This window comes from Erithacus rubecula, assembly GCF_903797595.1.
Source record: "Erithacus rubecula genome assembly, chromosome: 4".
In the NCBI taxonomy this organism is placed as follows: domain Eukaryota; kingdom Metazoa; phylum Chordata; class Aves; order Passeriformes; family Muscicapidae; genus Erithacus; species Erithacus rubecula.
In genome coordinates, this window is record NC_136686.1 from 29,861,467 (window position 1) to 29,886,586 (window position 25,120).

General features: G+C 38.0%; 1 protein-coding gene across 4 annotated transcripts in view; it reads left to right on the forward strand.

Annotated features, from left to right (window-relative positions):
* Positions 1-22,020, forward strand: part of CNOT4 (CCR4-NOT transcription complex subunit 4) — a 75,940-nt gene extending 53,920 nt beyond the window's left edge. For 2 of the 4 annotated variants that reach the window (XM_079304528.1, XM_079304529.1), the window contains 5 exons: positions 2,411-2,468; positions 2,949-3,198; positions 5,078-5,575; positions 19,875-20,087; positions 20,877-22,020. In XM_079304528.1, coding sequence (XP_079160654.1) covers positions 2,411-2,468; positions 2,949-3,198; positions 5,078-5,575; positions 19,875-20,087; positions 20,877-21,178 — 1,321 coding nt within the window. In that variant the 3' untranslated portion in view covers positions 21,179-22,020. The remainder of the gene's footprint in view (positions 1-2,410; positions 2,469-2,948; positions 3,199-5,077; positions 5,576-19,874; positions 20,088-20,876) is intronic. The other 2 variants (XM_079304530.1, XM_079304531.1) reach the window with 1 other exon arrangement.
* Positions 22,021-25,120: the final 3,100 nt, after the last annotated feature.

Below are 25,120 nucleotides of genomic sequence, written 5' to 3' on the forward strand. Positions count from 1 at the left end.
ACTAGGGGATCAACAGCTTCTATAGCTGCACAGTCCCAGACAGAACTGAGCCCTTCCCTTTTTTTTTCTATAAAGAAGCTTCCACAAAAGTGACATGCTATTTGCTGTACATCAGGAGGCTTGTCACTTGGAAAAGCTTCAATAGAGGGAAGTTAAATGTTAGGGCTAAAGTATCTGTCATTTCCTTCCACTGATGTGTTCCAGAAACACAGCACAGAGTAAAGGGTTCCCCAATTACCACTCAGAGGGACAACAGGCCAGCAGATTCAACTGAGGCTTCTTTGTATAGAGGAAGTAATTCATCTGCTTACAATAATCTCTTATTGCCAGCCAACAGTTTTTCTTTTTGGTGCCTTTCTTAAATAGAACTGGTGTCCTCTTCCACCTTATGCATCACTTGCAGTTACAGTCTTAATCTCTAGTCATGCTGGTTTGCTCTTTATGGACCCCTTTAAGTAATAAACATTAGGCTCATTCAGAGGTTGGATTGGAAAAATGCAAGGTAAACCCTAATATTTCAAGCAGTGGTGCTGCTGATTAGGTATACAGTCTTCATTTTGAATCAATATTGAACCAATGCAGTAAAATGGAGAGTGTTGTTGAAAGTGGTACCTTCTTGTTGGGCTAAATAGCAGTCCCATTGAGGAGTGATCAGAGAGCCTGTGAATTGCATCTCAGTAGTGATGTGCAATTCTTTTTTATCCTGAAAAGAATGTAAATAAAATTTTAATGTAAATAAAAATATTGTAATCAATAGATAATAAGCCTTATTAATTCCTGAGAGCTGGAAATCTGTCTTGCAAATAAAGGCTCCTTAGGCAGGTTCAAGTATAATAAACACTTTCATCATTTAGATTGTCATTAAAAGTTGTCTTACTCATAGCTTTTTAAGCTGCAGTACTGTGACTGTTAGCTCTGTAGGAAAAGAATTTGATTGACTATCACTACTTCAATCAGAATTGATTGTGTAATGAAGAGTCTACACCAAGCTCTTGTGATACAGGTATTTAGAAATTACTAATCAAAAGCAGTGTGTTTTAAATGGAAGAGCTTTTTTCATGCTGTAGGATCACTAACTAGAGAGTATTTGTAAATCTTCACTGGAGCAACACAGTGATTTTTTTCTTTTATAGTCATAAGTATTTCAGCTTAATTTATCTGTTTGAGATACTGACTCAACCAGTGCTCTTCTTTCACTAGAAACGTATTGATGATTACTCTTATAGAGTTTCTTTTAGGATGGGGAAGTAATTCTGCTGGGTTTCGGTTAGTCATTTTGGGGTGAGGGGAAAAATTACAGGTGGAAGAAATCCTATGAATTGTTGATGTTACTATATGGCTGTATGCAGTAATTAAACTTAGCAGCAGCAAGGGCTGTTTGAAAACAAGGTGTGTCTAGGATCTCAAGTCTGCACCCAATTCAGATAAATTGTTACATATATTTTTCAACATCGTGATTGTAATTTGACTTGTATCACATTGTGGCCTCTTATTGGAACTGAAATTCATGTTCTTACTTTTGATGCTTATTTGTAGAATTGTGTATTGGCCTGTGTAGCCTGATGCTTGTGCATCTCTCCTTATGGGGGGATGGAAGAGTACCTTGAAGTTGCAAAACAAATATTTTAGTGTGAACTTCAATAATAGCATTTCATTAGTGAGGTATTTAGCGTGATTGAGGCAACTAACAGATGCCCATAAGAATCTTGAATCCTGAGATGTGCCATTTCATCTAAGGCACAATAATTTGCAGTGAATGGATTTCTGGGGTGGTTTTCTGCTGTGTCTTATATTATCCTTACTTTTGGCAGTTTTTTATGCTATGCGTTTTTTTCCCCTCCTTCTGTCATCTCAAACCTCCGTTTTTTTTAACTTGGCACTCGTGTCTGCAAGTTAAAATCTTAAAGACTGATAGGAAGAATAACTTGCCACCATAACTAAATCATTAATTTAATGTTTTATCTCTCCCAGATTTATTTAGGATTTGTAGGGAAACTGAAGATTTGTGTGTTTGGAAAATGGGTATTTTCCAGTTTCTTTACAGTAATATCAGTAATAGTAGATGGAACTGACTGTTACAAAATACTGTCATAGCATAGAGTTCTGGGGTTTTGTATGGCATAGAGTTGCTACAAACACTCAAAGTTCAAAAATTTCCTTTTGTTCCTTAAGGCAGTCAGCAACTAGAATGGAGAGTGGTGAAAGGAACTATTACAGTATATGACAAATGATTGGAATGCTTATGATTAAAAAAGCAGTCTCATAAAAAATAAGTGGATTTTTTTCCTTAATTCCTACTTCTTAATTTTTGTCTTTATTTTAAAGCTTTTCTTCCACTACAAAAGCAAATGTTGATTTTTCCCATTAACTACTGAGTCTCTTACTGTCTTTTTCCCTCCCACTTTTGCAGCCCTATCGATAAACCTTCAGATTCCCTCAGTATAGGAAATGGTGACAGCTCTCAGCAGGTAAGACACAAAGATAAACGCTCTCAAAGTAACGAGTGGGTTTGAAGACTTAGTGCAACTTGCAGTTGGAGAAGCAAGTATTTTCTAAAGTATCATAATTGGGCATTGCAATGGGCTGTCCCAGGAGGTGGTGGAGTCTCTGTCTCTGGAGGTGTTTAAGAGAAGACTGGATATGGCACTTAGTGCCATGGTCTAGTTGATAAGGTGGTGTTTAGTCATAGGTTGGGCTCAGTGATTTCAGAGGTCTTTTTCCACTCTAGTTTGATTTTGTAATAATTTTAAACAAAATTTTTATTTATTTATTGCTAAGTTGATTTTTTTTTTTTGTTTTTTTGTTTTTTTGTTTGACCTTGTGCTGAGCTATATGTTAACAAACCTAATTGAGGCCAGAAGTTTTGAGGAAACTTAATCTAAGTTAATGCAGAATATTTTTATATATAAACTCACATCCTAACTTTTCCGTTTCTCTCTCGTTTGTAGATAACAAACAGCGACACGCCTTCACCACCACCTGGTTTAACAAAACCCAATCCAGTTATACCCATCAGTTCATCTAATCACAGTGCACGGTCTCCTTTTGAAGGGGCTGTAACAGAATCACAGTCACTCTTCTCTGACAACTTCCGGCACCCCAACCCCATCCCTAGTGGGCTTCCTCCATTCCCCAGCTCTCCACAGACTTCAAGTGACTGGCCCACAGCACCAGAACCACAGAGCCTCTTCACATCAGGTACATCCACATGTTACCATTGCTGAGTACTGCTTGCTTTTGCAGTTGCTTAAAACTTGCACAGAGTTGTGCAGAGCTTAAAACCCTATAGAACCTAAAACTCAAGGAAATGTTCTTCCATACTGTGTTTTTCCCCCTTACAAATGATTAAGATTTGTCACTTAACTGCAGATGAATTACACTGTCCTAAGGGTTTCTTCTTAAAGAAACTTTGCAGAGTTTCAAGATGCATGGCTTAATTATCAGAGTTCTTATTTTAGTTTTTCTTAGTAACATACATAGGATGTGACATGTATGCTTTAATATTTAGTGTTACAGGTTTGTATTGAGAGTGGGGAAAATGCATGGTATCAGTATATATTGCTGTGATAATCTGTAGTTCTAATATCAGAAATTGTTCTGTAGAATTCAGAAATTTCTTAGTGTCCTGAATAGTTATGTGAAGGTTTCTAATCTTTCTCTTTCTGAGGTGAAATTCTATAAATTCAGGCAAGCAGTGTTTAATTTCATCAGTTGAAAAATACCTGTATTTTCCAGGTACTCTTCTATGAAGTACCTTTGTCATATGTATGAAACATCATTTTAGTTGTAATTATATAGTCTTGGGAATGGCTAACAGTACTTAAGAGCTCACAAATTGTAAGTCTGCGGGAACTGTTAAAAAACTAGATGAAACAATATCAGTGAAAAATTGAATGTAAATAATGTTATGATATAGTTGGTTTACTTAGTGGTGGGTCATTTTTTAATATTTATCTTGCTCCTATATAACATAATTGTTTGTAAACAGTATTTATTGCCAAGGAAATTCCTTTCTGCTAGGGCACTTGATGCACCAATTTTGTGAGGATTAAGTAGCAGTGAGAGACCATTTCCAGGTGGTAGAGATCATAGTTAATATAAAGCGTATGGTTGCTATTTAAATAAGGACAAGTTCTTGTTGGTCTAGCAACTCTTATCATGGATTTTAGAGTGAAAATAGAAGTGTAGATTTCTTCTTTGAGAGAATAGTGAACCTTCTTAAAGTGGCAGCCCAGGTCCCTACCAGCAGAGGGAGTTAATGTTGTGATGCTACCCTGGACTTAGCAGCTTGCTCGACCACAATTTTGAGGAAAAATAATGAGAAGATAGACCAGTCACTGAACCTCAATACCAAACTTCACACAGTCATGAAAAGAAGTAGTAACTGAAAATGAAGACAAATTCTGATAGTGATTTTTTTGTTGTTTTTTTTTTTTTTTTACAATGCTGCCTCAAAATATATAACAATATCATGTAATGCAGTTCCCTATTTTTATTTTATTATTGTGTCTCCTCAAGAATTTGGCTTGTTTTTCTTTGTAATGGTAGACAGTTGGGAATTTTTTTGTGGGTTTTGTTTGTTGCTTTTGGTTTTGTTTTTTGAGCTACTGCTCTGAGGTTCTTTCTTTTGAGAGGGAAAATGCTGCTTTTCTTTTTTTCACAGTAATAAGAGTGAAAGCAAAATATTGAATTGAGTTAACAACCTTATTTAAATTCTGCTTGTTCACACTTCCATGAAATAGTATGGAGTAAAGGAGATTCTAAGCAAGTGGTCATTGGTCTCTTTCTACTTGGGACTATTCCTGAAAATACTTTATGGAAAAGGCTTTTCTGTAGTTCAGGAACAGAAAAACTGTGCAGTAAAAATGCTGTTTGCTACTTCTAGCACTACACCTTTAGTAGAAATCAGACAGTTTGATCTGAAAATGACATTCTAAGATTATTGTGCCTTTGGGGAACTTGTAAAATAGTATTATATGAAAGATAAAAGACCACAGTCAGATACTGAGGTTGAAGTTTTTATATGGAAAAATGATTTTGAATTCTGTCCTAAATCCTGTTCTTTCTTCTCCAACAGAAACTATACCAGTATCCTCCTCCACAGACTGGCAAGCAGCTTTTGGGTTTGGTTCCTCCAAACAGCAAGAGGACGACTTAGGGTTTGATCCCTTTGACATCACCCGCAAAGCCTTAGCAGACCTGATTGAGAAGGAACTGTCAGTCCAAGACCAACCTTCCCTTTCGCCCACATCTCTTCAGAACCCTACCCCACACACTACAACTGCCAAAGGGCCAGGTTCTGGATTCCTGCATCCTGCTGCACCCACAAATGCCAACTCTCTCAGTAGCACCTTTCCAGTCATGCCACAGAGGTTTCCACAGTTTCAACAGCATCGAGCAGTTTACAACTCCTTCAGTTTTCCAGGCCAAGCAGCTCGCTATCCTTGGATGGCCTTCCCACGCAATAGCATCATGCACTTGAACCACACAGCAAATCCCACCTCAAATAGTAATTTCTTGGACTTGAATCTCCCACCACAACACAGCACAGGTCTGGGAGGGATCCCTATATCAGGTAGGTGAATAGGGATGGCGGTGAATATGCATTAATTCATGCTCTCAGCTTCTCTGAGTCAGAACAGGAAAAGGAAATAGCCAGCAACAAGCAGTAGATTGTTGTCTCTTGACTGTCATACTATATTATGAACAGACAGAAGAATATTGTTTTAAATAGGTCCTTTGTATCAAAAAAAGTAACTGGATATTTAGCCTTGTAAATATTGAGCTTTATAAGGAAGGTGGAGTATTATGTGCCCGCTTAATTTTGTGCCAAAGCAGATTTGTATTTTGGTTCTTCAGTCTTGCCAGACTGGATTTGCTTAAAAATAGGCCCTGGAAGTGCATTGTGACTTTCATGTTGGCATGCAGGTTTTGACCAGAGTTCTCAAAGTTGTGCAAAAAATTGTAATGATGGTAATTTGTGCCAGATATCTTGGCTGGGTTCTTCCCTCTTGCGCATAAACGAATGGCTGCACAATAAAACATTCAGTGTTTTTCATTTCTGTACTTCAGATGGCCTTAATATTATGCTGATCTTCACTGAATGGATGCTTGCAATGTGTATAAGAGGATTCATCCTGATTCTGAGGGTTGTGATGTTGGAGAAAAATAAATGTGCAGTCAGACCAGTTTAGGCTGCCCTGAGTGGATTAATAGGCTCTTACATCAAGCATTACTACTAAGGAGCTAACTCTAACAATAATTGTCTTGATTAAAAATTCACTTCTGGGGTTTGAAGTTTTTCCATACTTCCAATTTAGCTTGTCCCAAACAGATTCTCTTCTTGTAACAGAGGAAAAAAATTGTATTACATGAATAATGAACTGCAGGTAGAAAGTGTCTGTTGGCTCTTTGTAGCCTTGAGGTGGAGAAAACTGCTCCTTGAGATGTTACCATCATTATTTTCTTTTCATGGGTTTTGCAAGCACTAGCTTTACTAGAGGAAGTGTCCTGGGAAAAGTTAGTGGTTTTTTGATACTCTAGTACAATAACTAATTTTGGCTGTTACTTTGCTGTACTTTGCCTTCTTTGAAGGGTTGTTGCAGCTGCCATGCTGCTGTAGAGTCTTTGTGCTGATTCAAATATAAACATGGTCCATGCTACAAATGCAGGTAGTTCAAAACTTTATACTGGCAACAGCTGAGTTTTAAACCTAAAATTATACGGTTGCACAAAAAAATAAATTGTTTCTGGCATGGAGTAACAAAGTACAGCTCCAACAAATCCACGGCTGCATTGTTGCTCTCTTTCCCTTAAGCTACATATAACTTTCAGAAAGACAACAGGACATCGCTTTTCAACTCAATTGTAAAACTTCTACTTGGAGGGGTCAGTAACAAGACTATCTTATTGCCTGGGGGACCAGAAAAATCCTTTAATGTTGAAAAAGATCTGTTCATAGCACAGGTTGATTCTAATTTTGCAAAAGTATTGCATTATTTTAATTTTAGTTAGCAACTTGGAAGTGAAGCTTTTTGTGTTTGTAGAAGACTTGTGCATACTTTTTCAACTTCTGAAGAGCAGGTTGTATGGTACTGGTGGATGCACAGCCCAGGCCATGTACTTCCCCCATATGTTTTAAGGTAACAGAATTGATATTTAAGTTTTTTGTTTTGTTTTAAAGCAACTGCTGCAACCAATTAATCTAAAAATATTTTTGGCAAATACCGTGCTGAAACCAAAATTAACACCTACTGTAGTAACCATGGAAAGTTCCTTTGCGTTGGTTTTAATCTCTCCTTATAGAAAACATTGTTAGTTGACTGGCTGACAATTAGATAGCAGTTGCTGCAGTGCAAACAGTTCTCAGCTGATGTATGTCAGATTTGATATGCCTTGAAAAAGGAGTAATTTGCACAAGGATAGATTACTCCTTTTTATTTTCTACCTCTCAGTAATCAGCTGAAGTCTCAGTTCTGCTTTAGTTTTCTGGGTTATAGGTTTGTATTATTTATATTTATTTTAGTTCTCTAACTGCTTCAGGAATACAAATAATTTGAAAGTCAAGAGGAGACCTTCATTATTATTACTTTTTTTTTTTAATCTGCATCTAGAGTACAGGTTTCTCAATGAATCCCTTTTATATTTGGTTTGAAGAAGTAATTTCCTGTTATTTCTTTGCTTTTAATCTAAGCAGCAAGTATTTAATTGCAGAATTTTCCTGCTTTCCTCATGTAATTTACAGATGCATCCATCTGGTGGGGTTGAGGAAAGAAAGTGGTGTCCAAGTACAGAGAACTTTTTTTATAGTAGTTTATAACAAGCCCTAGCTCACCTGCTAGAAAGGCAGTGAATATCATAACAGCTATTTCCACTATGGAACAGTTAGCTGTAGTACACCTGAAGGTTCTTTTTCTTGGCTCTTTTCTTAGTCCATATTAGGGTGTTCTAGTAAATGTTACCCACTTGGCTGGTTTAGATGTAACAGGAAAAGAAACTGAGTGCAGGTGGAACTTCATATTCTGTCTTGTAGTAGAGATCCTCTACTGCTGTGAAAGCCACATGTTTGTTAAGGTCTTTGATCACAGATTTTTACAGGATTATAAATTCCTGAAGTAGCTAGTACTGGACCAGTTACTAGTTAAAAAAAAAGTGGGGTGAGAAATTAGTCTGTGTCTGCCTGCTCTATGTAATCAACCCTTTTTGAAGCTTTTTATTTATGTCAAAACAAGCACATCTAAAAACTCGTATAAATTCATATATTAGTATAATATTTTCTAGGCTTTCTAAATTTGAATTTGTTTCACTAGGTCTATTTGTGGTGTGAAAGCTTATATTAAGAAAATGGTATCTTTTAAACTGATGCCATTTCTGCTTTAGGCATTATTATTCACATGAATTTCAACTGCTTGTGTGTGACATGTCAAATGTAATTTGCTGGAACTGCCTTTTGTTTATTTGAGAATCAGAGCTGTGCTGTATTCATAAGCTCACAGCTTCAGGCAGGGCTGTTCTGTCATGTGTACCCAGTTTAAATGGAGAAACACAGGCACTACCTGCATTTTTTTTTTTTTAATTAAGCTCCCACTTAAAAATAATTTCTCTGTGGAATTTGGTTACTTATTTCTCAGAGGAAGTAGTATTTATTAACTAATTCTGTGGTTTCTAGTGAAAAGGCACAATGACACATGATTGACTTCATGGATTTATTATGCATGTACTTGAAATGTGTCATATTCATCAGGCATACATTTGTCCCCAACCCATATTTAAATGAACTTTTTGATTGATTGATTCCCAAAGTAATTTTTTTCCTTCCTCCACTGTATCATTTTTCAAACTGTAGCAGTTTTTTCCTGTTGTAATTTTCAGGGACAATTTGAGCTTATTGCTGCTCTCTGTGTGGGATTGATTAGATGGTTTGCTGTGAAATTATAAATGTGTAACTGTGCTTCAGGAGTTCAGTGACTTCTTCATGGACAGTGTGATTGTTTCTAGAAGCAATCTTACCCTAGATTGTATGCTAGCTATCCTAAGAATATTGGCCAGCAGCTATGCTTAGTTCTGCAGATAATGCCAAGGGAAAGATTGATTTACTGACAGCAGTGTGAGTGGGTGTGTGCCTTTATTTTACTGTAGTATAACAGGAAACTCTTTGTAATTTGATAGCTAGTACACTGTCACCTTTGCTAGCCTACTGCTTGGTGGTGTGTTCAAAAATAATAGGTATAGTATGGGAGCATATAATAAGGTAGGATTCAGATTGTGTTTTGAGACAGATGCTTACAAAATGAGATGTATGCATATTAATTTGAAAATAGATATATACATAGTTTTATTTCTTGAATTTACTGAATGGTTGGTAGTCATTGATTTTGTTACATAAAAGTACAGTAACAGACTCGCAAAGCTAAAAGTAAAAAGTTGAAAATGGTTAGTCCACTTTCCCCATCCGCTCTGTGCAAGATGAAATACTTGACATTTTGAAACACTGACTGTTACTTCATTTATTAATTTCATAATTACCCTGAATGTAAAACTGAATTGTAAGCTCTCTGTAGTCCATAATAATGAAGTAGTTCAAACTCTTCCAAGATTGCTCCTACACAATAATATGTCTATATTCTCACCCCTAAAAAATAATTGAAACCTCTGAGCTGGAAGGGACCCACAGGGATCATCAAGTCCAATTTCTGACTCTGCACAGGACAGCCTAAAAGTTAAATCATACATCTTAAAGCATTGTCCAAATTCTTGTTGAACAGAGACAATTTATGTATATCGCACATGTATTAAAAATCTAAATAGAGGAATGAGTCAAGTGGACACAGATATGAAGCATAAAGAATTAAACCCTATTTAGGATGGGGAAAAAATGTTTTATTCATTGTCTTTGAAGATAACCATTGTAAAGTTCATCAGCCACGCAGCGGACTGAGGCAGAAGCTGCCTTAGGTTTCTGTGAGCTGTTCCTGATATTTCAAAACATGAGGGTTAAATGTAATAAGTCTGTGTAACAGAATATAATGAAGAATCAAAATTTCTTAAGATCAGCTTCTCCTAAGACCTTTTCATTTTGATGCTGTGGCTTATATCTGTTGAATATGTGCATCTTTATTGATACTATGTGTATTTAGAGATGAGACAATGAATGTGGCTGCATTGAGGTTTTTGTGAAGTAGTAGCTAGCAGTAGAGAGGACAAAGCAATGACAATTTTATTAAGAAGGTGCAACATCTTAACATATTTTAAGTACTGAGCTCTTCCATTTCTGAACAATTTATGGTGTTGCATCTTCTGCTGCTTTAAATTTTCTGGCCTCTATGCCCCCAGCCATTGAACTCATCTTGAACATCAAATCCTTTCTTGCCTAATGCTACCTTTCAGACAAGATTTTAGTAGAACAAGGGAAGATCCCTATGTGTTGGCTGTGGGCATATTATTTAAAGATTATTTACAGCACAAAGGAGGATGAGATATCAGAATAAGGGTTAACATACTTTCCCTTTAATACCAAGATTCCTTACTATTGACTTGCTATTTTCCCATAATGTAATTGCATTTCCACTTGAGACATATGTTTTTTATTTGGTCTTTGACTTTTTGTTTCTTCTCCCTGAGTTGTTTCTGTCTCCTGAAAACAAACAAACAAACACATACCCCATGCCTTGTTTTATAGTCTTGGAAGGAAACAGAATATGTGGCATAGCAGCTGACATTTTCCTGTGGTCTCAGGATAATAATTTGATATGGGGTTTTGGGTGTGTTCTGTTACTGGGCCTTTTTAAAAGAGGATTTGGCCGTGTGGTGTGGCTGTTGAGGTCAGCATGCTGTAAAAATTCTCCAAGTGCTGTGTAAAAAAGGCATTTAATCCCATGCTAGCAACAAGAATGTGACTTCAACAGTGTGCCTCGCATCCCTTTATTTGGATGCCACAGTCAAACATTTTCCTATACTTTTCCTCTTGACCTGACAGTGTATGAAAGTTTTAATGCCTGTTTTAATATTGGTTTTCTTACTCTTAACAGCAAAAGAGGCATTAGTCTATTAATTTTCTGTCCTAATCTTTTAAAGAAGACCACTTGCTCACTTGGTGGTCTTCCTTGATATTTGGCTTTCCAACAGCAGCTGGATGTCATCTTTTCTGTGCCCCCTGGTTAGATCTATGCCTGCCTGAAGTCTTTTTCAGGTTAGGGATAAATATTGAAAACAGGAAATCTGATGAATATTTTGGCTGATGCAACTAATAGTTGTAGGTGCCACATATGGCATTTCCAAAGGTTCTATCTTTTCCAGAGTATAGAGCAGCTGCTCTCAGAAGTGGATGTGTTGCCCTGATATCAGGGTCACTCCTTATTTGAAACTGCTTTAAAATTGTAAAATGAAAAGTACCTTCTGTAAACAACCCTCAGCTGTTTCCATTCTTGCTTCTACTGATGCTTGTATATCCTGGTTTTCTCAACAAAGATGACATAGTACTGCCTTTGCCATTGAACATTTTGTTCTTCTCATCAGTCCTTTTGCTCAGAGCACCCTGTCTTTTTAGTGGAGGTTCTTAGTCCTCCATCCTTCCTCTTTAGGAGATGCTTTGTGTCTATGTATCCCCACCTTGAAATTCATTCTCCTTTTATTTCTTATCATTACTGATTTTTCTGTTTCACTGGTGAAGAGGTAGTGTTCAGCACAATATGGAATTAATCTATTTTGAAAATAAACTTTTGGCTTGCTCATTTCTGTTTCTCTGGAGGAGTTTAGTGGGATTTTTTTATGCATCTGGGTTTAAACTAAATTAAATGGAGGAGGGATTTCAGATTAATTTCCAGAATATTGGATCAGTATCAAGATTGAAATCCGCTGTAGATATTCCTTTTCTTAACTCTGGTGTCTTGTCCTTAACTCCCACACACTTGCTACATTTACTGTGGAGGCCTGGCTTTCTTGGTGTAATCTTGTCATGATCTCTGAGAGAACTTCATCCATAGCACCTGTCCTTTAAGTCCTTCTACTTCTTCATCTGTTTTGAAATTTCATCTCACACACCCACCCTTCCTTCCAGTGCGTTCTCAGTGCTGATGCTGCAACTGTTTTCTAAGTACTGTTGAGTTTTTTTCCTATGATTATGTAGGTGAATCTGTTTCAAATTTGGCTTGATATGCATAAATATCTGTATTCATCTTTCTAACTTGGTTTTAAATTCTTACAATTTTTTTAAATCTTTGCAAGATTTTTAGACATGACAGGGAAAGGCAGGCATCCTGCTTTTTTGGGTAGCAAGATGCCTATTTTTAAATGTGTAATTTTATTTTGGAAGAAAGATACGTATGTGATAAAAGAAAAAGTGGGAAAAAAATCCTCCAGCTTCACTGTAATGTATCAAAGGAGTGACTAATCACATTAACTCTACTATTCATTTATACATTTGAAATAAACATGGGTTTGGCTGAAATAGGTGACCAGAGTAGCTGTCCCAGTCTGAATTCTGGAGTGTTAGTCCTGGCAGCTTTTTTGGTAACTTTGCAGAAACAGGGAGAGACAAGCAGACAGGAGGTTTTTCACATCAAATTTCATTGACTGTTTGTGTCTGTAGTAGTGTCACCAAAGGAGCTTCAGCTAAAGTAAATGTTGGCTTTTGGCTGGCTTTTAGGGATGGAAGACTGCATTTATTGTTAATAGAATCTCTTTAGGACTGGTTCTCTAAGAAAAGTTGTTTCCCTTCACAGGTAACTGGTAAGATCTTGGGGTGGCCCTACAGTTCTCTTGTCTTACCTAGTGTGTCTCCTTCCTGTGGCAGGCAGATGCTTGGTCTTGTGGTGCTGTGTTCTCTTAGATGTTTTCTGAAGTCACTTCAAAATATGCAGTAGGTCACTGGCATGACTTAAAAGGTGCAACTATCTTAGTGATGTTGAAAACAAGGCATTTTCCTTTTAAAGAATTGGCGCTGCCACTTCAGTGTCTAACCAAAGGTGTGGACTGAAACTTTGGCTCTTTCCAAGTCTATTTGACACAATACCAGTAATGACTGGTGCATTTCAGCAGAAAGTACAAATTATTCAAAGGCTTTCTGCATAAACTTTAAGTGCTCCAGCTTGAAAAACAGCTAACAGAGCAAACACAATCTTTTTAAAAATTGTATTGGGGGAGGAGCATAAATGAATCCTGAAAGAATAGCAACAACTGAGAGCAGCTTTGCAAATAGTGTTTCTCCTCCAGTACTGACAAATCACATTTGAGGGCAAAAAAAATTTCCCATCCCTTGCCATCTCATTTCTTCTGTTCAGCCTCTTTTGAACTTCTTGTCCTCAGAGGAATTATTTTAACGAATCTGTCTATTTAAAAAATAGATTGCTTCTATTAGAAGACAGCATCTGGTAATCAGAATGAATTTCTAGTCATGGAAGGTGAAAACGTGGCTTTCTTGCAGTTTATCTAATTTTCCCACAGAATTATTGGAATAATCTACAAATATATATCAGCCTTAATTGTTTGCAGATGTGGGAAGATTAAAAATGAGTTTATCACTTGCCAGAGTATGCCTTCATTGTGCTAATGCTGGTCTCGCAGTCTGAAGTCAGAGGGTTGGTTGATTGGTTGGATATTCCTGGAATCCAGAACCTCTGTAACAAGATAGGCTCTTGCTAATTGTTACTATAGCTTTGAAGATCTAATTTTTTTTTTCTTTGCTATTTTTAGTTATTTCATAGGGCAAATTTCAAATATTTTGTTTTTATTTATGGGTGTATCTAGCCATGTACCCACAAGTACATTTGTACTTATGAGCTTTTCATTTGAAGTCAAAGTTTGTTCTGTTGAGAGACAGGGTAACCTGGTGAGATTGAATCCTGATGCATGATGTGAGAGGAAGCAGTTTAGGTTAAAATGAACTTATTTTCTCAGAAGAATGGAATTGCATGCTTTCTGAGGTTTTTAATCAAACTGTTCTGTGTGTAGGACTCAAGTATCTATTTGCTTCAGTATCTTAAGTCTTTATGCACTTAGCTTAGATTTATGGTAGTATTCAAGATTATCAGCACCAAAACCTATTTTCTTATGGAGTCAGTAATAAAAAATAGTGGGATTCTCTGGGAAGATTTTATAGGAAGTCAAGTATGTTTTTCAAAGCAACGTGGAATCTTAATTTGAAATTTGCTTGTAGATGAAAATTGGGTTGCTGACTGCTATAATTATGGTTTGGTCTCTTGAGCTGTGGTAAAGTGTAAGTCAGTCCCAAGAGCTCTCTAGTATACTTGATGTAAAACTACTTTCTCAAGCCTAATAAAATTGACACTGTGCATGCAAGCTAATATGAGTCTTCTTACTGTCCCTGTACTAGTGTTGTAGAAGGGATTTTCCCTGAAAATAAATGACATTTTCTGACTCATAACAGTCACAGAAATCTTAAAAGTTGTACTGTCAGATCATCATCAAAAAAGTTCATTTCGAAAATCTTATTTTCCCTCTTTAAGTGTATACATTATATTTAATATATCCTACTTGATAGTTTGGCTAACTGGCACATTAAGTTGCAGTTGGATTTATTTTACATTGAAGAGTAGTGTCCTTCTGTTTACATGTCTCTCTTTTAAATTGAGTGGAATTACTATAACCATGGAAATCAATATGGAGTAGATAAAAATGTGCTTTATTTGCAGTATTTTAATTGTGAGAGTAGACTGGTGTCTCTTGTCTACCAAAGCCAATTTTGTAGGTGTGTGTATGTACATAAATAGTATGTATGTGTGTGTCTTTTGTTTCCCCGGCTCTTAGAGCTCATGACTGTAAGACTTTCATTTGAAATTTACACTGTGAAATGGCACTTAGAAAGCTGAGTTTTGTGAATTGTTTATTTGTTTCCCACAGTGTTTCTAAGGCTTTTAAAGGTTTGCTGCAAACAGCTTTGCCTTCTAATGCTCCTTCTGTCATTATGATCTCCCTAATATTATGAAGTGGCTACTTGTATTCCTGATGACAGCATGCTGTTTAAATGAGGACAATTTCCATCTTCTCTAATCTGCCAGTAACATTCTTAGGCCTCTGTGAATGGATGGAACTTCATTGTTTGGTTTAAGCATTGTAGGATTCCTAGGAATCATATAGAGGATCAGTGAAGCTGAGAGAGAAATCCTTCAGGTCACAGAAGTTTAAATGAGATTTTATTCATGGTTAAAATTTCATGAGCAAACAAGCTTATTACCTGTACTAAAGTGAAACAGGTTTTGTTGATGTTTATACAACCTTTGGATGAAAAAGATTTTCAGTTTATGTAACATGATGGTCTCAATTTCCTTTTTGTATGCAATAAATTGTCCTCTCATTCCCTTTCCACCTCAAAGGGAAGTACTGGACGATTGTTTGCAAATAAGAAATACCAATAGTGGAAAGTAATTTTGAGATCAAAATAGAGAAGCCCCAGCCATTTCTCAGAATAGGACAACAGGCTGTTTTAGGGAAAGCACGTACAGTCTGTGCTATTGGTGAACACAGTAGGGACTGGGACCAGAGATGTCACTTGAAAGGATATGATTCTCTGGTGGTCCCATTTGTTTCTAATTGAGTTGGAAGACTCTTGGTGAACTCCTGGTAGTCTTTTCTGTTCTTTTTGTTATCTAATTTTTCTTTGGTTTCAAAATTTGTACAGTGTCCTTGAAGATTGCACAAGGGCCTTTTTACAGGCAGGTTGTTGAAGCAGCTATTCTATTACTGAACACATCTTGATAGTCTCTTTACTTTTTTTATTGTCTTCTTTGCAGTCAGGTATGTGGCATTGGCTAGAAGTTTATATTTCTCTCATATGATGATTTTCCTCTGGTTTTATTTTGCTTATTTGAAGCTTTTCTCTAGTTGACACACTGTTGTATGTTGTGGTCACACATATGACATACTGATGGGTTCTTTAAAAATAAGTGATTGCAACCTAGATTTGCAGGACTGTTTGCTTTTCAGTGGGACTCGAATATTTGACTTGGTTTAAAGGTATCTAATGTTTTTACTCAATTAGCATGAAAATAGGCTTTTGTAATGGCTTGGAATATAAGTTTGGTAGAGCAAAGTAGTACATTTGCTTTGCACTTCATGTAACAGTCTTGTGATCTTTCCTATTGGTTGTATTTTACTTAAGCATGCACTGGGTGAATTTTGCTTTAGATTTTACCATAGGCTTGTATCAGAATTGGGGCAGTGATTTGAAGTGGTCTAGTCACTGTGGAATATTAATTTTAGTGGGCTTGTCTCACACCAAGAAAACTGAAAGTTCTGCTATCCCATCAGTATAAAAGATCAAGTGCACTAATGTCACCAAAGTGATGCAGCCAAATTTGAAACACCTTTGGGTCTTCATTGCAGTGTCATTGTCAGAATTTTGGAAGTCACAGAACAGCCCATAACAGTGCAGCAGCCATTTGTGCAAACATCTTCAGAAGTACTGGTTATGTGCAACACAACAGTGTTATGGCTCAACCATTAATCCTCTTCATGGCCTCTCCCCCAAATGCACACTGCTTTGACTGATTTGAAGAAACAGTGTTAAAGCATTGCAGGTAGAGAATGAGGTAAAACACTTGACTGGTAGGATGTGGCTAATGGGGCAATGGTTTTATTCAGAAATTAATTACATAACTAGTTTTATACAAATTCACGTTCAGGCTTCTCAGATGTATTCATTTGCTTAAGTTAATGCCAAGGGGTTTTTATATTTAGATTACATGGACAAGTTGCTTTTGTGATGAAGCTTTTTTTTTTCCCTCCTTTTTTCATTCTAAGACAGTGGTCGACTGCAAATTTTACATACAAGTGCTTTTATTTCACACTGATGTACCACCTCAGACACAGGAACATTTCAGTGCTAGAACTGTGGGGTATGTTCACCCCTGTAAACACAACTTTCCACTAGACCAGGCAAGATTATGAAATGTACATCAAGGGAAGACCAGAGTTCAGGGTGTGTTTGAGAATGTTTCCCAAAAGAGAGAATAACCTGGTGAAGCATCACTGAAAATACCACTATCCACATGAGAAACAAAGCTAAGGCACAAGGGGAGAAATCTCATATTTGTCTTGGTATATAAAAGAATTTCTTTGCAGTCATCTGGGTTTTCCTACTATCAGTGGGCATGGTGCTTTAAGCTTTTTAAAATTAGCCTACAGAAGGAGACAACATTTTGACTCCTTCAGAGGGGGAACAGTGTTGTATGGGTTCTCACACACCTAGGTTGTAATGTCTAAAGGAGAATTCTGCTAAAAGTCAGAAATTTACTCCTTCCAACCAGTTAACCTTAGAAGTAGGGAAAGGTAATAGGCAAATGACCTTTTTAATAGATCTATATTAACTGAGAGAGAGCTCTTTCTCGTTTTTAACTATGGTCATAGCTTCATCATGAAGCATAGACTTATTTGGCAGGAAGAACAAACTAGCTGAGGGGTGAGTAATGATTTCTGAAGAAATTACTTTCCTTCAGTTGGTAGAAGTAACTTTTGTCTCTGGAGTGGATTTTCACTTAGGCTGTTTAAAACTTGCCAGACTCCAGCAAAGACATGTGGTGCTTGGGTTTTTTTGTGTCAGGGGACAGTGTTTTTGTCCTAGCTTGCCTTGTAGCATCACTAACACCTCTGCTTGGGAAAGACAATTTTTTTGTAATTCTGTCACTTTTATACCTAGGAGCACAAGATTTTATTAAACTAACTTTCTTACAGCTAGCAAACAACACTGTTTTGGTAGATAGTGAATTCTTTTAGGCTTTTCATCTCTTGACTTCTGTGAATCCAAGTAGATTTTGTTCAGACAGTGTCTCCTCACCAGAAAGTGCCAGCCTTTTGTATTCAATGAGAATCTTGTATCTAAACACTTGGTGCCTTATGTGTGCTGTATGACATCTTTTTAAAATGGACAATAACATGACAAAAACATATCTATTTTCTTAGCCCAAGGAGGCCTAATGGCCTGTGACATTAATTTTCCTGTCCTGTTCCTTTTAACATCCTGCAAACTTTGTCTGAGTCTTCCTCAATGACATGTTGCAAGTAGTTTGCTACACATTTTCTTACACTAGAGTTTTGAGGATGTGTTGGGGATTAGTCAAGTTGGTGACTGAGACCCTTGCAGATCCTTAGTTCACAGGTATTGAGATGAGTATGCATGAACCCAGTAGAGCATTTTTGTGTGCTTTGTGGGTTGCAGTAGAAGTGAGTAATTAAACAGAGCTGTGTTTCTTTGCACAAGCTTTTTGAAGCAGCAGTGAGGGGAAAAAATGGAGACTATTGGTGTACAATGCAAAATTTGTTGCAGTTATTTCTGTGATCATGAGCTGGCTATTTTTGTTCCAAAAGTTAATTTAGAGCTTGTCTCCAATGGGCTTACGAATATTCAAGAGGGTTGTGAACAAATACCTCTTGAGGATATTTTCTACTAATACTTTCTAAAATTTTGATTTATTATTTTTCATCTCGGGATTCTTAGTTTCAGTGAAAAATGTATGGCACCAAATTCTTTAAATGCATTTATTTTGTGCATTAGTATTGCAATGAAAAAAGGAGAGGCGTGAAAGGACAGGATTTTGAGAGGTATTTTTTTGATTTGGATTTGGATTTTTTTTTCCCCCTCTAGTTACAAAAAGGTAATTGCTTGAGGCACCACTCTTTCTGAACATTCAGCTTAACAAAAACTGCCAGGGCAGGTTTGGATAACAATCAAGACTGCTTTCTTTACTCTACAACACAAGGTTGTGAGTTAGTGATATCCTCTAATTGTCCAGGAAAACTTAAATCTCTTCTGTTGTTAATGAAGTAGCAATATTGTGGAAGTATCTCTTTATAACAATTCTGATTGACATCAAGGTCCTTTCTTCAATCAGGATAGGCAGAGATGTTTTTAAGAAAAAGGTTGTATTCTAGATATTTGTCAAAAAGACAACCATGTGCCAACATACTGCCAACACTTTCCAAATATAACTGACCACAAGCTAATAAAGTATGACTTCCTGTATTGGATGATAAATACTGGAATGCTCATGTCTGCTTTGAGATACTTAAAGGGTGACGTGGTTCATAGAACTGGATAGTCTGTTCTAGATAGCATGGTGTAACTTTTGTATTGAGGGGTCATTTGCTGTAGTGCTAATAGCCACGTTATCCTGTTGTCCTTTATCAATGTCTTGAAACGTTCAGGCAAGTAGTTGAGAGTTGACTGCTTTGGTGTCCAGCTGGTTTGCCTCTTACCAAAATTTTGAGGATTTTGCTGTGTCGAAAATTATTCTGAAAGGTCTTTAAAGAATTTTCACTACTGTTCTTCAACTGCAAGAGGAAATTTCACTCCCTCCAACTTCATTACCATTTCCTTCAGAAGAACATCTATAGGGCTGTGAATGAGCAAGCTATAACAAAACAAAAGACATCTGTGATTTTCCTCAGCCTCCCTGGTTTCTCACGTTCCATTTTATTGCAAAGCCCTACCTAGCCTTTCTTCATTTTGATACATGTCAAACAAAACAACCCTTTTGAGCCTGCTGCCCATCAATAAGCAGCCAAATAGCAGCAGAGGTATTCTCATCAAGTACCTGGTAGATTTTCCCCTGTTAATAATAGAGGGAGAGCCACTGTGTCCTTGATTATTCAAGTCTCTGAATCAAAATGGGGAAATATATATTGTGGGAGAAGCTATATTTTTCTCCCATTCCCTTACACTTTGTTTAAAACCTGCCAGCCCCTCTGAGTAATTTATCAATCATGGAAACATTGACCCTATGTTTTGGACAGGGAAAGTACTGAATGCTTAGCTTAAAAAGTAAAAGCAAAATCCCATACCCCACCAAAGAAGGACATCTGTTTCTAACTTCAGCTTTTTATTTTTTTATCTTTCATTTTTTTTTTGTTGGTAAATCTCCCAGACAACAGCAGTTCTGTAGAGAGTTTAAATATGAAGGAATGGCAGGACGGGCTAAGGGCACTTCTACCGAACATTAACATCAACTTTGGTGGACTGCCCAATGCTTCTTCCCCCTCCAACGCCAACCACAGTGTACCAACGTCCAACACTGCCACCACCGACAGCCTGAATTGGGACAGCCCTGGCAGCTGGATGGACCCCGCAATCATCACAGGTAACCGTTTCTCACTCCTTCAGCTCCACTGGCAAACCATCAAATGGGTATTTGGCACAAACTGATTTACATCTGGAAAAAAAAAAAACAAAAAAACAAGTCAGTATGCGGTGGTCTCTTCCAGCTTCCATCCACAAAACCTCAAGGGTCCAGGAATTTTTGTGGAACGTCTAGGTATAACAGAGCGTCACTTAGGACTTTGCAATGCATGCCCAGGACCTTTGCAGGCAGTCAGGTGGATCAGTGCTTTTCTCTAGGGTCAATCTATAAGGTGTCCCTTCTGCTGGATGGCATGTCCGCTATGTGCGTCGCTGGTCCTGAGGCACTGAAGGCAATCACTGGGCTTTGTTATTTAAAAAAGGGACTGTACTCCACTTGTTTATAAAGCTCTCTTTTATAAGGCTGTCTGGTTGTGTTTCCCTGTTAGAGAGGCTGAAGCATGATTCAAGTAGGCAGAGTAAAAGGTGAAGCATGTAGTGTACTGGCAGCTTGGTGTAGTAAGGTCACGTTGATAGGGATGCAGGTCTTGAGCAGAATGGTTGATAGAACAATGTGTGTTTTATGATGAAGTGCTCTGAGGGTGAACTTTCTCTTATCTCAATTTAATTGTAAATGTTTTTGTGGGCAGGGCAATTATACATAATAATGTAAAATGCATTTTCTGTACAAACTAATCATGTTTTTTCATTGTTGCTTTTTGCTAGGTTAAAATTTGTCCTCCTTCATGGTCAGTTTATTGCTTCTCCTCTGACTTGCCTGTATCCCTGTTTTTTTTTCTTCTTTTCTTAGGTATCCCAGCCTCCACAGGAAACAGTTTAGACACCCTTCAAGATGACAATCCTCCACATTGGCTAAAATCTCTTCAGGCCCTCACAGAGGTGGACGGCCCCAGTGCAGCACCATCACAGACGCACCACAGTAACCCCTTCGGCACACAGATCCCTCTGCACAGAGCCAGTTGGAATCCCTACTCTCCTCCTTCAAACCCCACCAGCTTCCATTCCCCACCTCCAGGCTTTCAGACAGCCTTCAGACCCCCCAGTAAAACCCCCACAGATCTACTACAGAGCTCAGCGCTGGATCGTCATTAGGAAAGGAGGAAAAAGATAAAAGAAAAATAAGACCCAAAACGTTAGAAATGCAGGAAGTGTCCCACCCTGACTCCTCCCCATGCCCACCTACTGTTCCCTGTCATATCTTTCTTTCTGAAGAATCCAGTTCCTGATCAAACTTCCCCCCCAAATGCAATGCCATCACAGGGTCATGACCATTCTTTTTGTTAAGTTTCTATAGAACCAGTGTTTGAAATACACTGTTTGAAATACTTTCTAACCATTCTAAGGGGAAAAAAAAAAAAAAAAAAAGAGAGAAATCAAAATGCAGTCTCAATGCTTAAGGAGAATATTACTGTCTTACTTCTTTTGCACATGAGTATTTCTGCCTAGTGGAAAAGTGTCAATCTGCAGTAGGGGGAAAAGTGCAATGCAGAATCAAATGCAAGAACATAAAGGTATTTAATTTAAATGAAGTTACTGAACATGTGGGGCAAGCAGTGGCCCAGCATTTATTTTGCATTCAGTGTGGCACTACACAGGGAAATTGCTATGTTGGGGTTGGTTGTTTTTTTGGTTTTTTTTTCTTTTTTGAGCAGGGGATTTTATTGCATCAGTCAGAGTTTGACATGCAGTGTGTTGAAAGACAAAACACTTATAGCTGTGAGTAACTGGCATGTTGCTAAAGAGTGTTTTAAAGAGGGGAGAATAAGTTTTTTCTTTAATTTTGGCTTTAGATTTCAAAGAAACTTTAATGTTTTAAAAGTATTCACAGATTTAATACCTAGTATATACGTAATATAAGCAGCTGAAACACGAGTGATATTTACTTCAGTCTTTCTGTCTCCTCTGTCAGTCTCTCTTTTTTTTTTTTTTTTAAAGATTCACCTGATTAGGGCACTCTGGGATAGCACTGCATTGGGGCCACATGATCACCATCAGGAGCAACCTCTGACCTCCTCTGCCTGCAGCTTTTACTTAACCCTGTAGTTTCTGGACGTTTGTGCAGTATTGAAAAGACAGGAAAAAAGAAACAGATAAATAAACATGGTTATAACCTGACGCTAAAACTAAAACCAAGGAAATGTACCTCTTTCTTCAGAATTAAAACTAAAATCTTAAATAAAACAGAAAACTTGATGATGACTTCATGTTTGCTTTTTGGTTTTTTTAACCTTGGATTTTTAATTGCTGCATCTGGTAAAAAGCATATGCCATTGCTTGTTTGGGGTTTTCTTCATCAGAACTACTTTATCATTGGAAATACTGCTTTGTATGGTAACTTCTCTATTGAAGGTTGAAAAAAAGCATAACACTTTAGGCCTTTTAAAGGGGTTCTGTTGTTGTTGGCAATACCTAGAGGCAGTCAGTCTCTAACTGTTATTGGTGGTATCCTTTTAAATCTGAAGGATGAAAATCTTGTTTATATTTTCTGAATTAAATGCCGTGGCACTCGGGGTAGATAGCATGCAATAATATGCCTGAAGATATGGCAGAGAATTTGTTATGACTTCCTGTGTTCATCAGCAGCCTTCCATAAAGGTGTAAAATACTGTCACTGCACAACAGGGGATGAAGAGCTCTTAATGAACAGAAGGCCTCCAGTAAGCTTTTATACTTACAAGCAGATGTATTTAAAACCTGCAACCTTATGGTTGGGCTGCTAATTGATGTAGCTTACAAGGGTGGCAGAGAGCCTGAAATTCTAATGATGCCTTGGTGGAAGGATTTGTCACCTGGTGTGAGCTGTATAGTTCAGGCTGGCAGCCTTCTGAAAATGTTTGCTGCTGGCAGGGGCAAGGAAAATTTGCACCGATGAACTGTGAACACTCAAATGGGGGTGGGGATGAGGAACTGGCCTTTCAGGAACTGGGAACAAATCCTGAATCAGTCAGTGTTCAGAGGAGCCAAGTCTTGAATCTGTAGCAAGTGTTTCTAAATATCCTGTTATGAAAAACACCACTTGATTATGTGCCTTTCATCTGCATTGCCATTTTAGTGCTGTGTTTATTGCTCTGTATTATAGGCCTGTATGTGCTGTTTCTGAACTGGCAGCATTGCTGCAGATGACTCATGTGCCCTGGTTACTTGGGGGACCAGGTGCACACCCTTTGGTGCCAGTGCTCCCCAAAAAGCAAACGATGTTTTTGTCACTCAGCCATCTCCTGTAACTGCTGGCGGTGGAAAGAGAAGTGCTGTGGGCTGGAGTGGCCTCATCTGTGGCAGTGCCTACTGCTGTCCCTGAACTGGGGGTGCAGCCCAGCAGGAGCTGTGCTGGAGGTGCTGGTGAGGATGTATATGATCTTTGGTTTGGGTTTTTTTGTTTCTGCTTCCACAGTTGTTAGCTGTTTTTCCACCTTTAACATGTTGTTTTAGAGGAGTGCCCTTCCTAACCCTGAACATCATAAGGCTCCCAAAGCAGCTCCAACTGCTTTCTATGTACCACAGCAATTCCTGAAGCTGCTGCCTTCTTCAGGTTTTCACTTGTCCCTTTGTTGCAGTTTAGGAGGTGCTGTGACAACCCTGTCCCCATGGTCTGCTGCTACTGGAAACCAGGCTTTAGCTGCTTGGGAGACACTCCCTGCTGCCATGCAGCAGCTTGTGTAGATGGCCTACCAACAAACCCTTATCCTTCACAGAAAGGTTGGCAGCTACAATGACATTTTCTCCTTATGCTGCTGTTTTCCCAAGAAGGACTTGTTGGTCAGTAACACTGGCATTAACAATAACGTGTATCAATGATCAGACTGTGTGTTGGGTGCAGCTTTTGACACATTTAGCTTAGTTCTGTGTACTGTCTGATGTGGATTCTGCATCCCCTCAATTGGGAGCCAACTTGGTGTTGCATTCTGTTCAACTGTGTGGAGTTCACCTGTTTTTTTTTTATTTTTCTCCTGAAGTTTTGGGTTTATTGGTGGGGGGAGAAAGGTGGGGTTTTGGTTTTGTTTTATTGAGGGGGTTGGGGGTTTGTTTTCAGTGTGGTTTTAGGGTGTTTTTAGGTTTTTTCTCTTTTTTTTAATAAATTGTTGGAGTTACCCTATGACAAGAAATTCTGTACAGAAACATCTGTGTGATCATCTCAGTTCATGGTCTGTTGTTTCTTATATTGTATGGATACTTGGAGCTCTTTCATGCATTAAGCAAAGAACAGTGCTTGACTGAAAGGCTGGTGAACCAGGACTAGCAATACATTTGGCACATAATGTCTGGTGAAGATAAAGGATGGGCCAGACTCCTCTTCCAAAATGTATATGACTGTATGTTGAGGGAAGGAAGGGAATTGTTTGCCATGAATGTGTTGGTATAAGAAACTGTATGGCACTTTCAACAATTTTACAATTTAGGTGTAGCATTTGGAGGGTGAGCAGTGCTGGATTGATAGTAGGGTTTCCTGCCCTAGGGCTTTTTTCCCCCCCATATATTTTTAATATCAAACAAGAGAATGGTGTTTTTCTAGATTACAGCAAGGAATAAAATGTCACCTTCTGGCTGAAGTAAGAGCCATTGCATGAATTCTTTTTCCTTTAATAACTTCCATTGCCTAGTTGGAAATCAAGTGTCAGCAGGTATGTGGCATTGTAAATGCAGTGTCTTGACAGAGCTGTTTTAATCACACTTAAAATAGAAGGAAAAATTAAAATTATGAAAGAAAATGGCTAAAAAAGGGGGGAAAATATGTTGAAAAGTTTAAAAGTGTTAAGGAGGGCTACTTGCAACTGACCCGTGCTCAGCATGTGCCAGGTTACTGTGAAGTTCAGTTTTCCTCCTGTTGTTCAAGCTTTGGGCAGTGCCCTGGACTCCTGTCCTGGCACCAGGAGTTGGGTCTCAGCTGGTACCAGCTTTTGCCCCAGCCTGCTGGCTTGAGCAGCAGTTGCTGGGAATGAGGGAAGGTGTGGTTTTCTGCTGAGCTGATCTCAGGTGAATTCACCCCCTGGCATCCCCCCTGCCTTCTGCAGCTCCTGAAATGCTGTTGCAGTGCTG